This window comes from Muntiacus reevesi, chromosome 3, assembly GCF_963930625.1.
Source record: "Muntiacus reevesi chromosome 3, mMunRee1.1, whole genome shotgun sequence".
Lineage (NCBI taxonomy): Eukaryota > Metazoa > Chordata > Mammalia > Artiodactyla > Cervidae > Muntiacus > Muntiacus reevesi.
The window spans coordinates 168,411,947-168,427,708 of record NC_089251.1 but is presented as its reverse complement, the minus strand read 5'-3'; the positions used below and the strand labels follow the sequence as shown (position 1 = coordinate 168,427,708).

The window sequence follows — 15,762 nt, the reverse complement described above, 5'->3', positions numbered from 1 at the left end:
ACGTACTGAGTGGTACATGAGTATGTTCAGCTAAATACACAAAGTCTCTGACAATGATAAGGGAGGAACACTTATCGTGATTTTTTTTTTTTTTTTTTGCACCACCCCCAGCCTAAAAGGAGAGGATCCTGTGCCATTTTTGCCTCTCGGGTGCCGTGGTATAAAAATTCCCAGTGGTCTGAGTGCTGTCACTGTAGCCCAACAAACAATGCTTAAAGACACTACCAGCTTCTACTCACTTGTCTGCCAGAACTACACAACTTATTTGTAATTCACTGAATGCCTTAGGTGGTGTCATTTTCTTTCTTATTATAACAATCAAATGTGTCACAAACCCTCATCAAAGATCATGCCATTTTATTTTATCAACAGACCCAGCAGCTGAAGCTCAAACTTCAACACATATTTCCACCAGATCAGAAAAGTAGTTCCCTGGTGGCTCAGTGGTAAAGAACTCGCCTGCCAGTGCAGGAGACCCAGGTTCGATCCCTGGGTCAGGAAGATCCCCTGGAGAAGGAAATGGCAACCCACTCCACTATTCTTGCCTGGAGAATCCCATGGACAGAGGAACCTGGGGGGCTACAGTCCATGGGGTCACAAAGAGTCCGACATGACTCTACGACTAAAACAACAACGATGAAGAAAAGCAGTCATCAAGTTTCTTGTGTCTTGAATTTCATCCTCTTGTCTTATTTGATTAAATAGCAATTAATTCCATAGACATATGCTAATTTTACACAGATGCAGAGAAGTTTTTCAGACATTTCAAGCTCTGTATCAATGTCATTCAAAAGCTAGCCGTATTGTAGGTTGCATAAAGAAAGCATTCAACTAGCTCTACTTTTCACAAATTCAAAATGTTTGAGGGACTAAGGAAAAACCTTTTATGTGGCAGAATTTTCTAAAGGATGATAACAGAGTACAAGTTCCTCAACAGAATGGCCCTGCTTTTTCTATTCAAATGATTAAGGGGAAAAAAACTAAATTTTCAGTATCATGCAAATATTATGAAATACAGCTCTATAAAAAGAAACTTTGTCATGCAAAAACCCGAAAATAGTTGCTCTGGTGACACATATAAATTTCACTTTTTAAAAAAACACTATATTTAACACATATGGTCACCAACTCCAGCTCTTATAAGAGTGATTCTCAACAACAAAGAGATCACTGCTTTTGTATTTATGCGTTAACACTTCCAAGAGTGCAAAAAAAATAAAAAATAAACAGAGGATGGCAAAAGCTGGGCAAGGTGTGTGAACGAGAGCAATAAAGGGCAATTTAAATAATACATTGATGACAGCTGGTGATGCACAGGACGCTAACAACAGAAATAAACAAAACAGGCGCCCGCACTCCCTTACAGATAACAGAACAACATACACACATTTAAATGGAAAGAATAGGGACACTGTCAAATCTGTTTGCAGGTACAATAGCTTTTATATTAAATGGATATGCACTTACATTTTCTGTGGTTCCAGTAATCACGTGCAATCCATCATAGGTCGATTTGATGTACATACCCTAGAGTGAGTCACAAACATATTAACTCATTACTCCAGCATTCAGAAACAGAGCCACGAGTGAGATTTAGACGTAACAAAAGATTAAAGGCAGTCATTTCAGAACACCCCTCATTCTTCACCCTCCCGAAACGCTGTAAAACAAGATCCAAAGAGCGGTGAAGGGGAACTAACCAAATACTAGTGAAAGAAATCAGAAACGAGATCTCTTTGATATTAAAATGTGTGTACCAGGCACACAGAATTTTGCCCGAAGTCTGAGGACTCAGAAGGAATGTTCTCAGATCTGCTGAATGAATGAGGCAGTTCAAACAAGGCCGGTCCTCTCCCGACCATCTCTCTCTGTAGTGACATAATATATTCACTTAATTTGGTCTCAGCAGTCACTGCACGGTGACTTATTCAAGCCACAAACAACCAAACCAGGATGTAAGAGCAGAGACTGCTCAGTAACACAATATAAGAAATAAATTAGAAACAGGCATTCCTGCATTTTAAGGGAGGCATAAATATTAATACACTCCATCCTCAAATGCCCAGTGGGCAAACTCAGAGGTGAATGCATAGCCTGGAAGAAATCATCTCTGCAGTTTGAGGTACTATGTATTATTTTAAAAAATGTTTATTAAACTTTTATAAGATGGGGAAAGAATAAAAGGTAGAGAGAGCAAAGAGCAGTTGCTCACCCTGGTACCAATGCTGTAACAACACAGAACCTCCTCGGAAGTCATTTTGACCGTGAGCTTGCCTTGCTCAGCAACCTACCAGCCTCTGGGGATGAGTATCTCATCCAGCACTAACCTTCACGTTTCTGCCCTGCCTCTCAGCTCCTATCACTTTCCTATCAGAGTTATCAGCTTCTCCCCCTACATGGTATTCCTCCTCACAGACCTTTGCTTGGATAACGTCACCATTTGGAACGGCAACTCCATTTCTGCCCACTCGGGCACGTCTCCACTTCAATATGTGAAAAAGCCCACCTCCAGGAAGCCTTCCGCGTTTACGTCCGTATAAGCCATCATTTACTTTGAAGTGGACCAATCTCGGTCTGTACATTTCTCCTTACCAAGAATGTGGACCGAGGCGCTGATCTAGGTTATCGACCTGTAGGTATTCTTGGGGCCTGTTATTCCAGAGCTCATACATTACTTCTAAAACATTTCTGAACTTTTTTAAAAGAATCATTTCTTTCAACCTGTCTCTTCTCACATAAAGCCTAGGTGCTAATAGACACTTCACAGCAGATGTTGTTTCCTACCCAGAGACCATCTTTCCTTTGTGGAAATGTGCTCTATCTCCTTGTATTGCTAAGACCTAAAAATAAAACTGTTAAGACAATTCCTCAAGATACGAGTTTACAGGTTTAAAACTGTATTTATTTTTATACTTTGAAGAGGCTTTGATATAAAACTTATCAACAGTTCAAGACGGCAAATTCTTAACTACATAATGGAAATTAGTCTAATTCTACTATTCAGAATTCTAGTGAAAGCGATACGGAATTACTGTTTTGAAAAAAACACAGCAACTTTAATAAATGATGCTGTTCGAAAATAAACAAATGCTGTTAGAAGTCTTACCAAACCTTCCCCAGGTTTAATGTTTGGTAGGTGAACTTCTTCCAGACACGCACACTGGCTCATTACAGGATCCGTGGTAGATCGGATGGTCTTGTCGCAAATGCCATTTAAAACCTTGACCTAGAGTTGGAGAGGCAAATAGAGAAGGTCAGTCATTAGCCAAGTTTATCTCCAGCTGAATCTTTTTTTAAAAATGCACTTCACCGATCATCTTTACTGTGATAATACCACCCCATGAACACGTGGCATGTGGCTTCCATATTTGCAATGTGTAGAACAGTGCCATTATTCCAGCTTTGCTTAAAAAGTGCAGCTTTTAGAGTAACTTATTTACAACTACTGAAGTTGGGCGGCTCCAGAAGGCTGGGCAGAAACCTCCTTTCAGGAGCTAAAGAGAACCACGTATTCCCAGCCATCTCTGTGGTTTTTTAAGAATGGCTCACATTCTCTGCATACCAAATACCAACAATGTAAAAATAAATTATTTTGTCCTGCACCTTTTTTAAAAAAATGCATTTCATACTTTAAAATAGTTTTATGGACTTCCCTGGCGGTCCACTGGTTAAGACTCTGCGCTTCCAATGCAGGGGGTGTGAGTTTGATCCCTGGTCAGGAACTAAGATCCCATATGTCACCGGAGTGTTACAGCCAAAATATTAAGTAAGTAAACAAATAAAATTAAAGCCGCTTTCATTTTAGAGAAAAAATAAGCAGAAATTACAGAGTTCCATCTACTTTCTCTTTCATCTCAACAGTTTCTAACAGCTATATTATTATTATTATATTATAATGGTTAATAGTAAGACACAATTAACATCTTGCATTAATATGGTACATTTGTTACAACTGATCAACTAATAGTGACATGTTATTGTCAACTAAGTTCCGTAGTTTACATTAGAATTCTCTCTATGGTGTACGGTTCTACAGGTTTTGACAAATGCACAATGTCGTATATTCATCATCACAGTGTCACTACCCTAAAAATTCCCTCAGTTCCACCCACCTGTCTGTCCCTCCTCCCCCACTATGAACCCCTAGCGATCACTGACCTTTTTATTTTCTCCATAGTTTTGCTTTTTCCAAAATCTCACATGATTAGAATCATACAGTATATAGATTTTGGATTTTCAGATTGGCTTCTTTCACTTGGTCATATGCATTTAAGGGCCCTCCATATCTTTTCATGGCTTGATGGCGCCTTTCTTTTTATTGCTGGATAATATTCCATTGTCTGGATGTACCAGGCTTATCCAGTCATATACTGAAGGACATCTTGGCTACTTTCTAGTTTTGGCAGTTATGATTAAAGTGGTTATGGTATTCCATGCAGCTTTTGGTGAATCTAAGTTTTTTTCATTTGGGCAAACACCTAGGTGGATAACTGCTGGTTTGCAGGGGAAGAGTACATTTAGTTTTGTAAGGAAAAAAACTGCTGAAATGCTTTCCAGTGTGGCTGCACCATTTTGCACTCCCACCAGCAATGAAGGAGAGTTCCTACTGCTCTACATTTGGTGTCATCACGTGTTAGATTTGAGTTATCCTATTAAGTGTATAGTGGTACCTCATTGTTATTTTAATTTGAAATTCCTTAATGAGATATGATGCTGAATATCTTTTCATATACTTACCTGCCAACTGTATATCTTTTATCAGAAGGTGTTTGTTTGGATCTTTCACCTGCTTTTTTAATTAGGTTGTTTGTTTTCCTATTACTGAGCTTTAAGAGTTCTTTGTGCATTTGGAATATAAGTTCTTTATCTGATGTGTGTTCTGAGAACAACTTCTTCCAGTCTGTGCCTTGTCTTTTCGTTCTCTTAACAGTGCATTGATGGAGCAGAGATATTAATTTTAATGCAGTCTACCTTACCCGTTTTTCTCTCATGGATCACACGTTTTTATTTTTTCACTCCTGAGCTTCCCAGCAGACTCACACATCCAGATGTGCTCTCTAGCTGGGATTGGCTCCATCTTTCATTGGTAAAAAGAGTCAACAAGTTGATCTATCCCCAACCCAAGGCATTCTTTTTTTTTTTTTTCAAGCAGACTACTCTAATCTTCTTATTTGTTTTTATTTATTGATATTTTGGTTGTGCTGGATCTTTGTTGCTGCATGAGCTGGACCTTTCTCTAGTTGCAGTGAGAGGGGGATGGCTCTCTAGTTGCATTGCGAAGGCTTGTAATTGTAGTGATTTCTCTTGTTGCAGAGCATGGATTCTGGGGAATACGGACTTCAGTACTTGTAGCACATGGGCTCAGCAGTGTGGTCCGTGGGCTTACTTGCTCCGTGGCATGTGGGATCTTCTCAGATAAGTGATAGATCCCAAGTCCCCTGTGTTGGCAGGCGGATTCTCATCCACTGCGCCACCCGGGAAGTCCATGGATCATACATCTCATGTCATATCTAAAAACTCATTATCAAACCCAAGGTCAGCAAGATTTTCTCCTATTATTTCTAGGCATTTTATAGTTTCCCATTTTACATTTAGATCTGTTTTCAGTGATGACTCACATTCTCTGAACACCAAACACTGACCAGATAAAATAAATATAGAGACATGAGGATCCCTATTAAGTAGTCTCCATGCAGAAATCATAGTGTCTACGTGTGGTTATTTCTCCCAGTCAGATTCATCTAACCTTTCAAAATTAAACAACCAAAGAAATCAGGAAATTCTAAAGAGTGATTTTTTTTCTTCTAAGGGCAAAGAATCCAAGAAGTGACACTTTTTGCATGCCTCCAATGTGTTTAACCTCCCTATTTATGGAAAATATATTTATAGCGGTTTCATTGCTAAATTCCTCAACATCAGTAGGAGGAAGGCCTTATCAAAAGAGCACAGGCTGGCTTATGTCAAAAGGAGGAAGTGATGATGAATAGTTACAAAATGCTCTTTAAACAGTCACAGTACATCCCCCTTCCATCATAAGATTTTTGCCAAGATTTTTTAAATTAAAAAAAAAGTGAAATTTCTGCTCATCAGTTTAACCCTGAAAACTGAGAGCTAGCTATCTAAATATAATTATACCTTGAAAAAGCGTTGGGGGAGCAAAGCAGAGACCACAATATACCCAATTTAGTTGGTCTTGCTGTTAAATAACTTGTATTCTTGCCTTTCTACCTAAATTAATAGACTCATATCCCAAACGTCAGTATTTCAAAGCAAATCCTGAAATACCTGGCCATAATACATTTACTTGAATTAATGTGATTCCCACTGTTTTGAGAAAAGGAATTTTACAGTAACTTTTAGAAGGTATACTTACTACAGCCAAAACTTTATCCTCCATTTCCGCTACAAGGCAATCCTAAAGGAAGAAAGAAAAAAATTAAAACTATAAGAGACAAAAACTTTCAGATACAATTGGCTTAGCTTGCAAGCTATTTCCTGGGACCCAAGGAGGTCCCTGACACACACACACACACACACACACACACCCCCCCCCCGACCCTGCGGCCTGCACTCCTGGACCACCTGGAAGAGAAGGCTTCGAAAAGAGGGCAGAGCAAGAAAGGGGCTGACATTACACTCCTCCTAGGACTCTACTGTCTCCAGATCCAGGATGCTAAACATCCAAGGAACCCATCTGACCAATTATTTAATCAGAAAGCCTATAGAATCACCTGAACTAAACTCTACCCACTGTCCAGACTGTACAGAGAGGAGGAAGCCAGAAGTCAGAGTCCAAGAAAGTTCATAATGGTTCTCAAACGTGACCCCAGGCTGAGCTAGCACTGGGCCAACAAGCCAGGAGCCTTTAGTTCTGGGCCTGCCCATAAGAATAGCTTTCAAATAAGGGTTTGAGTAAACTTAGCCACAAAGTTTATTTTAAGCACCACTGAGATTAAATCAGATATTTCAGTCCTTAACGGATGAAAGGGGTTCAACAAAACGTTCATTAACACGCTGCCAAAAAAGTGGTCTTGAAGTATGCTATTGATGACATTAAATAATGGGCCGGAATGCAAAGCATTGTTTACTCAGCTTAAGAACAAAAGACTCAGAACCCTATGAACCCAGTTAGCTGATTACAGGACTCACCATTGTCCTGACTGAAAGCAGCCAAAGTGAAACTGACAATGTGAAACTCTCCGTTAAACTTCTAGAACAGGATCCAGAGCAGAAGAGCTCAAGCTACGCGGCACTGTGCATGCCCAAGAAGAGGGAGACCAATGCGATTCCTGAGAGTTTATCTGGCACCACTGCCTGCCAGTGCAGAAGACACAGAGATGGGGGTTCGATTCCTGGGTCTGGACGATCCCCTGGAGAAGGAAATGGCAATCTACTCCAGTATTCTTGCCCCATGGACAGATGGCAACCCACTCCAGTATTCTTGCCTGAAGAATCCCATGGACAGGGGAGCCTGGCAGGTTACAGTCCATGGAGTTGCAAAGAGTCAGACACAACTGAAGCAGTTTAACACACAGCATGCACTAAGTATAATCCCAAACTGGGGCACCCTAAGCAAAATTCAAAGTATTTCATGTACGGGAAGGATACTCATCAACTCTGTTGGAATGACAGAGATTTCTGCTTCAGTCGAAATGTCATTTTAGGTCATTTTTTTTTCTGCCACTGGGGATAGGGGTTAAAATGTATGGCGTTCTACCCTATGATTTTATAATCAGATTTTAGCGCTTTCTGAAAAGTTTTTAAAATTTTCTCTACTAGATAAAAATGTGGGAAATAATAGTCACTCTACTGCTCCCAAAATTTACACTGACTCTCAGGAAAAGAGCAGCCTGGTGAGAAAACATTTGAAAAGAGAAATTTAGGAGTACAATTTTGCACGTGTGAGTCTGATGTAAATTCAAACTCCAGGAGCAACTTCTGTAAAACATGAGTGATGACAGCCCAAAAATGTGCTTTTCCTCCTCCATCTTGTGCATGAAACTAGACCATCAAATACCATGATGACCCCGCCCCTAATTCAAACCAGCTGAAGGACAGAAATATTAAGTAAATGTCAACTTGAGCAAAACAGAATATTCATAAGGTCTTGTTCTGGAAATAAAACTAATGGTTTGTGTCTATGATTTTTCCTTTTGTATGTGTGTGTGTGTGTGCAGTCGTGTCTGACTCTTTGTGACTCTATTGACTGTAGCCCACCAGGCTCCTCTGTCCATGCGTTTCTCCAGGCAAGAACACTGGAGTGGGTAGCCATGCCCTCCTTGAGGGGATCTTCCCGACCTAGGGATCGAACCCGTAAGTCTTACATCTCCTGCATTGGCAAGCGGGTTCCTAACGACTAGCACAACCTGGGTAGCCCAGCATTACAAATCCCCAAATAACAGGAGGACAGTCATGCTGATGAGGCAATCACCCACAGGCAGAGAGCTCCTCTCCATACACCGGGGCCCAGGCGTCAAGGTGCATGTGTGACCTCATGGTTCCTCATATTTGATTCTTTGATGGATCCAAGGCGCCACTAAGAGAGAAAACAGGCTCCTTGTAGTGATGGAGCCAAGGTGGGTGAGGGGTGCTCCTGCCTCCCTGAACCATCCAAGGCAGCGTGTGAAAGGGCGCACATTTTACCTTCCGCCCTCGTGAACATGGGTTCCCACACCCATTCCTACCGGGAGGAAGCAGCTGCAGGCCTGACTTCATGCTGTTTGGCATGAAGGCAACGGAATGGAAAAAAGAAGCACTGGAACCAAGTCAGGTCCTCAGGACTCCGACAGCAGGGCTGAGGTCTGTCACATCCCTTGGTCACGGGGATGAGCCGAGCCCCGTCAAAACAGCATCCGCTCCCCTCCCTCCGTACTCTACATTCTTACTGACTGAGGAGCCTTGGAAGAAGGATTTAACTTCTCCACACCTGAGCCTCCTCCTCTGCAAAGCCAGGAGGATAACAGCCATCTCAAAGAATTGTTGAGAATTAAATGTGATAAGACACGTCAAGCGGGGTAGTCCACAGCTGAGACCCAACCAACAAATGGCCCAATAAATGGCCCCCTGGCTCTCCCTCCTCTGAGGATGGTCCTCTCTCCTCCGTTTCCTGGGCTCTCTAGGACTTCCCTGGTGGCTCAGATGGTAACGTGATTGCCTACAATGCGGGAGACCCAGGTTCAATCCCTGGGTTGGGAAGATAGCCTGGAGAATGAAATGGCAACCCACACCAGTATTCTTGCCTGGAAAATCCCATGGATGGAGGAGCCTGGTGGGCTACAGTCCACGGGATGGCAGAGAGTCAGACAGAATTGAGCAACTTCACTTTCTAGGGCTCATTTCCCCCATTTCATTCTATGCTGGGACCCAGCGTCTGTCACTGCCTTTTTGTCCCTCGCCAGCACCACGCCAGTGTTCATGTCCTCGCAAAGACGAGAGAATGAAGACAGAGGTCAGAAGGCCTTCCCACTACAGGAGGCTTCCCCTGAAATACACCCTGGAAACTGGATGGAAGATCTATCCATGGACTCAGTTGGGGCGGCTGGGGACTCCAGCCCAAGCAGGCTTAAAAGAAGTGTGCAGTAGAATCGAATCACTTTGCTATGCACCTGAAACTAACATGACATGATAAATCAACTGCACTTCAATTAAAAACAGAAAAGAGAAAAAAAACTAACGAATACACACACATGAAAGAAGTGTGCCATTTCCTTGCAGGGGAAAAAAAAACACAACTCTCTATCCTTCCAATCAGGAGAGACACACACTGTCATCAGAGGGAAGGATGCAGAGAAAGTTATAAGAAAGAGGACAGGAAAGGGGCAGTATGTGGAACAGAGGAACAAGAAAAGGGACAAACAAACGCCTCTCTTCACAGACAGGAACCAAAATAAAGACTCCAGGAGAACATGTTCCTTGTCACTAGAAATAATAGAGACCCAGCTTTTACTCTTTCAATTCCCCAGGGAAAAAAAAGAAGCAATAAATGTAAAAGGCAGGCTTCTTCCTAAAGAGTCAAAAGATTCTCTGCCAAGAAGTTCTGAGAAAAACTGCACGTCCCCCAGTTGTAAGAGGGTGTGAAATCCCTGGCAAGATGAGCCTTGTGGCTGCCATGACACCTCCCATGGAAGAAGACAGTCCACACGTCCTTCAGCCATGCACGCAAATCTTAGCACTTGCCAAAGCACCTCTGTGCTCTAATCACTGCAGAAAACACATGTTCCTCACGAGCTAAACATGTTTTTTCAACCCAAGTTCATAAAATGACATTCCCATATATATTTTATACATTTCCAGTCTTCATCCGTAACAATTGTTCAAATTTAAATAAGCTAGAAAATACAAGAAATACTAACATATGTCTTAACTTCGTCTCCTTCTTAAGCCAACAAGTTTGGTTCCAGAAAACTGGTACCAGCAAAGACTTTTATATTTCCTACTATAGGTTGTTATTTCTTAAGTAGGCACTGTGCTTTTCATAAATCTTCTTTAATCTTCATAACCTTTTTGAGATAGGTTTACTATGTTTTAAATATTTTATATTTCTCTTCTAGATCCATTCTTACATGAATAAATATACGTGATCACATACATGCTTCTTTGTAAATGACAAAATGTTTTCTTTTCTTTAGCTTGACTCATACATTCTCCCCCCTCTTTTCTCCCTGCCAAAGTAAACCCAACTTTTCTTCCAAATTTCCCACTATATTTAGATATTTCTTTGTATATAGGTTTTCAGATGTATCTGTATATTACAAATACACATATATTTTAAAATGTGTCTTCATATTACATTTTCTTCCTCCTTTTTTTTTATTCCACAATAAATTAAAGAAATTGAAGCAAATCATCTGGTAAGGTAATTGCTAGTATTCCCAATTAGCAGATGGGAAAATTGAGGCTCATAAGTTTTAAGTGAATTGTCCAAAGTCTCAGGGCTAATTAATGGTAGAGGTAGAATTTGAGCCTGCAGCTGTCTATCTCTGAAGCATATGCTTAATGCTTAAAGCGTATGCATATGCTTAATGGGAAAACAAAAAATAAACACAAACAAAAACAATATCTCCGGTGTCCCTTAAGCCTGGGTTAAATTTTTACTGTTAAAAAGTAAATTCTCACCAGCTTATTTGTCAAAAGCATTATCTCATTCATTTCAACACACATTTAGAAAGTGCCAATAATCACGGACCGGGCGTCAGGCTGCCCCAGTAAACAAGGGCAACTGCGAAGAGTGGGTACCCTTCTGAATAGGATCTGTACCCCTGGGCACCCTCCACCAGAAATGCCAGGACGTGGCGGCTACATAATGAATGCAGCATGACTGGTATCAGACTTTTTGTCAAAATGACTTTATACACCATAAAGAGCTGAAACTCAGCATCTCTCTATTGCTCTGGGCACTTTCCTAAAAACATGGCCTCAAAAGCATATGATGAAGTCACAGATGCCTCAAGTTCAAGGGCCGCTCAGGACTGGACCTGAAACAACAGCCAAACTTCACTCTTCATGTTCCAGGAACAGACAGAAAGCATGTGGCTTGTCAGAACTGCATCTATTTTATGGCATGGTTAGAACTGAGGAAAGGATGTTCTTTACTCTGCCAAATCAGCAGTGGAAACAAACGTGCAATCTCAGAATACTTGAACCAAGTGGGACGTGAAAAAAGAACAAGCTCTTCCTTACATTTTCATGGCTTCAACTCAATTCAAAAACAATTTTACAAGCATCTGCTATGTGCCAGTTAATATCTTCCTGGCCTTCACTAAGATTTGAAAGTCTGGCCAATGAGTGGTGCGTGAAACTGACGTGTCACTTCCAAACCAGAACATCTGTCAGTGTGAGAATCACCCAGGTTCTCTGTCCCTCTGCCTTGGGGAAAAACAACATGAGGTTCTGTCAGCCTACATCCGGCAGGGAGGAGAGCTGAAGCAGATCTCCCAGCTGACCCATCTACACGTAGGGAATCCAGGAGTAAGTCGCTGAGGTTTGAGGGATGTTTGTTACTGCATCATCACCGAGCTCATCCTGACTGGCAAATCCAACCACCACAGGTCAAAACGAAAAGAAAATTAAGAAGCATGAGACAAGTGCTCGGGCCTGGTGCACTGGGAAGACCCAGAGGAACTGGGTGGAGAGGGAGGTGGGAGGGGGGATTGGGATGGGGAATACATGTAAAGCCATGGCTGATTCATGTCAATGTATGACAAAAACCACTACAATATTGTAAAGTAATTAGCCTCTAACTAATAAAAATAAATGAAAAAAAAAAGAAAATTAAGAAGCAGATATAATAGCATACTCAGAACAAATATTATGGTGTAATGTTGTTACTCCAGAACTTCTATTTTTTTAAAAATTCAGTGCAGTAACATTTTAGAGAAAGCACAGGATTATTAGGTCAACTATTTTCAAACAAAAGAAGGCAATCTTTGATGTAAAAAGGCCACTGGTCATTTTTCACAGAAACTATCTGTATAACACATCTAATTTAAAGACCTTCATCTCTCCCCAGCTCTTAAGGGGGGGTGGGGGGGGGGAAGAAGGAGAGAAAGACAGAGTGGTACTTCATACCTGAATGTAAATCTTTGAAGAAAAGGGAAAAGGAAAAAAAGTTTTAGAAAACAACAGTGATGCGCTCACCTTCTGGACTGTAGTGGTCAAGTCCAAGCAAAGCTGAATAATTTTATTCTTCGTCACTGAGAAATCAGTGATCCCTGTAAATGGAGCCCTAGAAAGCAATAAAAAATCTCTTTAAAAAAAAAAAAAGTGAAGAAGCTGAAGTCACCAGAATCCCACACCGTGTATTAACAACCACAACACACAACAGGCCATTTAAAATTGTTATGCAAGTTTCCTCTCAAGTAACACACAAAATAGGAATCTGAATGGAAAAGAGACAGAGAAGTTCTAGACTAAAAGACATCCAAAAATGAGCCAAGAGAATGAACACCCCTTCAAAAGTCAACTAATAGCCTTCATGTAACCAGATAATCAGTAAAGCTTAACCTCAGTAAAACTCAAGTTTTCTCTAAGCTGAGGTTAATCTGTTCCTGCTATTCACCTTCTCTAGAACTTCCAAAGGGAGCCTAAAATAGACCACTGACCCCGAACTCCCGAACTATGCAAGGGCAAAGGTCCATTTTCCTCAGGCAAAGTACAGACCTCCTTTCATACGACAGTAAAGCACACCCATCACTTACCTGTCTAGCCAAGCTAACAAGGCCTTGGCGGCACCTATGAGCTCCACTACAGAAGTCAGGAACTCATTGGGGGGCTTGTGGGAGGTGTTCCCATCATAAGCTGGACTTTTCCTCCTGCTGCTTATGTAATTCTGTAAATTGTGGGAGGACGCTCGCAGTTTCAAAACCAAGTTCTTCATATTGTCAGTTTCAAGACCATAATTCTGGAAGACAAAATCAAAGGGAAAAATTCAAAACAATCAACAAAGTCCAAAATCTCATAATAACTCAAAACCCACTGAGTCACTTGAATAACTCCTATGTCAGCCACAAAACCCTACATGATTTACCCACAGTACTGATCTCACCCACATGAGCCACACCAGCCTTCCTTCTGTTCCTTCCATAGCCTACTCTTGCCTCAGGGACTTTGTTCTTGATAGTTTCTCTTCCCAAAATGCTTCTCCCACAAATTTTGACATAGATAGCTCTTTCTTATCACTTTCATCCTGTGTGTTCAGTTGCTTAGTCATATCCGACTCTTTGTAACCCCATGGACTGTAGCCTGCCACGCTCCTCTATCCATGGGATTCCCAGGCAAGAAAACTAGAGTGAGTTGTCACTTCCTTATCCAGGGACTCTTCCAGACCCAGGGATCAAACCTACATCTCCCAAGCATCTCCTGCACTGCAGGCAGATTCTTTATCACTGAGCCACCAGGGAAGGCTATTTACATCCTAATTAGCTCAAATATGCCCTCCTCTTCAAAGCTTCCAGGACCATCTAGAGCAGGTTCTCAATCTGGACCCTACTGACATTTAAAATCTAATAATTCTCTGTTTGGATGGACTAAGGTGGGATTCCTATAGCCGTAGAATGTTTAGCTGGCCTCTACTTGTTAAAATCAGTAGTATCCCTTCCCCAGTTGTGACAAACAAAAATGTCTTCAGACATGGCCAAGTTTTTTCTGAGGTCACTCTCTAGTCCATCACCTCTCCGTTGTCTCTGGACAACCTTGTTCACTGTCTTCCTCACTCGGATGCATGGTCCGCCAGAGCTCGGCTCTGCATACATCCCTCAGAATTGCACTTCCAGGACAGCAGTCATTGAGTAGATGAATTTCCATCAAATGAAACTCACGTAGAAACAGAGCAGCACCATCTAAACATCAGCTCACCTGAAAGGTCATTTCTGTCCCGTGAGCGTCTAATCTCTGTTCCTTCTGAACAACGTTCAACTTACATGGGTGCTTTTAAAAAATTCATTTCATATGACGATATTGCCCTAGACTACTCCTTTACCTGCAAGGAGATCAAACCAGTTCATCCTAAAGGAAATCAACCCTGACTATTCATTGGAAGGACTGTCACTGAAACTGAAGCTCCAATACTTCGGGCCACATGATGCAAAGAGCCGCCTCATTGGAATCTGATGCTGGGAAAGATGGAAAGCAAAAGGAGAAGGAGACGGCAGAGGATGAGATGGCTGGATGGCATCACCGACTCAATAGACATGAATCTGAGCAAACTCCTGGAGACAGTGGTGGATAGGAAAGTCTGGCATGCTGTAGTTCATGGAGTCGCAAAGTGTCAGATAAGACTTAGTGACTGAACAACTCCCTTCCAGATAAAGAACAAATCCCAAGAAATAACATGAAATATGAATTTCAGTGTTCTACGTACATGCCCTAAATAGGTGTTTCATCACTTTTTAACAAAAATAAATAATAAATATCTCTGGGGTATATTAAACTATGCCGATAGCATCCCAAAGCAAGAATGTGGTACCATGCAAAATTTGGTCATAATATATGGCCAATACTATTGAACATGTTATGCCAGAAACTGGGCTAAGTGCTTGGCAAACATTATCACAGGCAAACAGCTTATGAAGGTGAAAGTGGTATTGTCTACATTCTTTAGGCAAGCAGACTGTGGCATAGGGACGTTAAATAAATTCTCCGAAGTTACAGAGCTAATCCGTGGAGGCAGGAGGATCTAACCAAGGCGATCTGCACCAATTGTACAAGCTTTGGATCCCAAAGCCGTGTGTCCACCCTTCCATACCCTCCGTCCAAGAAAGGGCAAAGTGATAAGACAGAAAATAGGACGGACACTGGACAAGGAAAAAGAAGAGTGGCCAGTCATCCTGGATCCAGCCCAAACTTAACCCCTCTAAGTTCTATCCTGACCCGCTCCATTCCCTCTGGTGTGTTAGAAGCTTGCTTCACCGGCTGCAGCCATCCGGAACCACACCCTTCTGGAAGGCCAGCAGACTTTCTTTGGATCTAATCGCTGCTTTTCATCCCCACTGCATTTAGCCTGTCCCTTGGTCCCTCCTCTGTTACAGCCTTCATTTCTTTTTTTTTCCCCTTTTTTAAATTATGAAAGTACGACAACATTTACAGGAGACTTGGAAAATATAGAACAAAGTTACATATAGTTTCTGTATATATTATGATTATTTTTTTAAGTAGTGAACTAAGATCTTTAGTTGGAGTTTCAATTTCAAACTTTCAAAAATTAATAGAATGAATATACAGAAAAGTAGAAGGATATAGTAAACCTAAAAAGCATCATGAACCAAT

General features: G+C 41.4%; 1 protein-coding gene across 2 annotated transcripts in view; it reads right to left on the bottom strand.

The window, feature by feature from the left end:
- The window catches only part of CNKSR3 (CNKSR family member 3), a 101,550-nt gene that overhangs the window by 17,677 nt on the left and 68,111 nt on the right, over window positions 1-15,762 (bottom strand). For both annotated transcript variants that reach the window (XM_065931081.1, XM_065931083.1), the window contains exons 3-7: window positions 13,197-13,399; window positions 12,637-12,724; window positions 6,374-6,415; window positions 3,107-3,226; window positions 1,468-1,527 (exon numbers count right to left, since the gene is read on the bottom strand). In XM_065931081.1, the coding sequence (XP_065787153.1) occupies window positions 1,468-1,527; window positions 3,107-3,226; window positions 6,374-6,415; window positions 12,637-12,724; window positions 13,197-13,399 (513 nt within the window). The remainder of the gene's footprint in view (window positions 1-1,467; window positions 1,528-3,106; window positions 3,227-6,373; window positions 6,416-12,636; window positions 12,725-13,196; window positions 13,400-15,762) is intronic.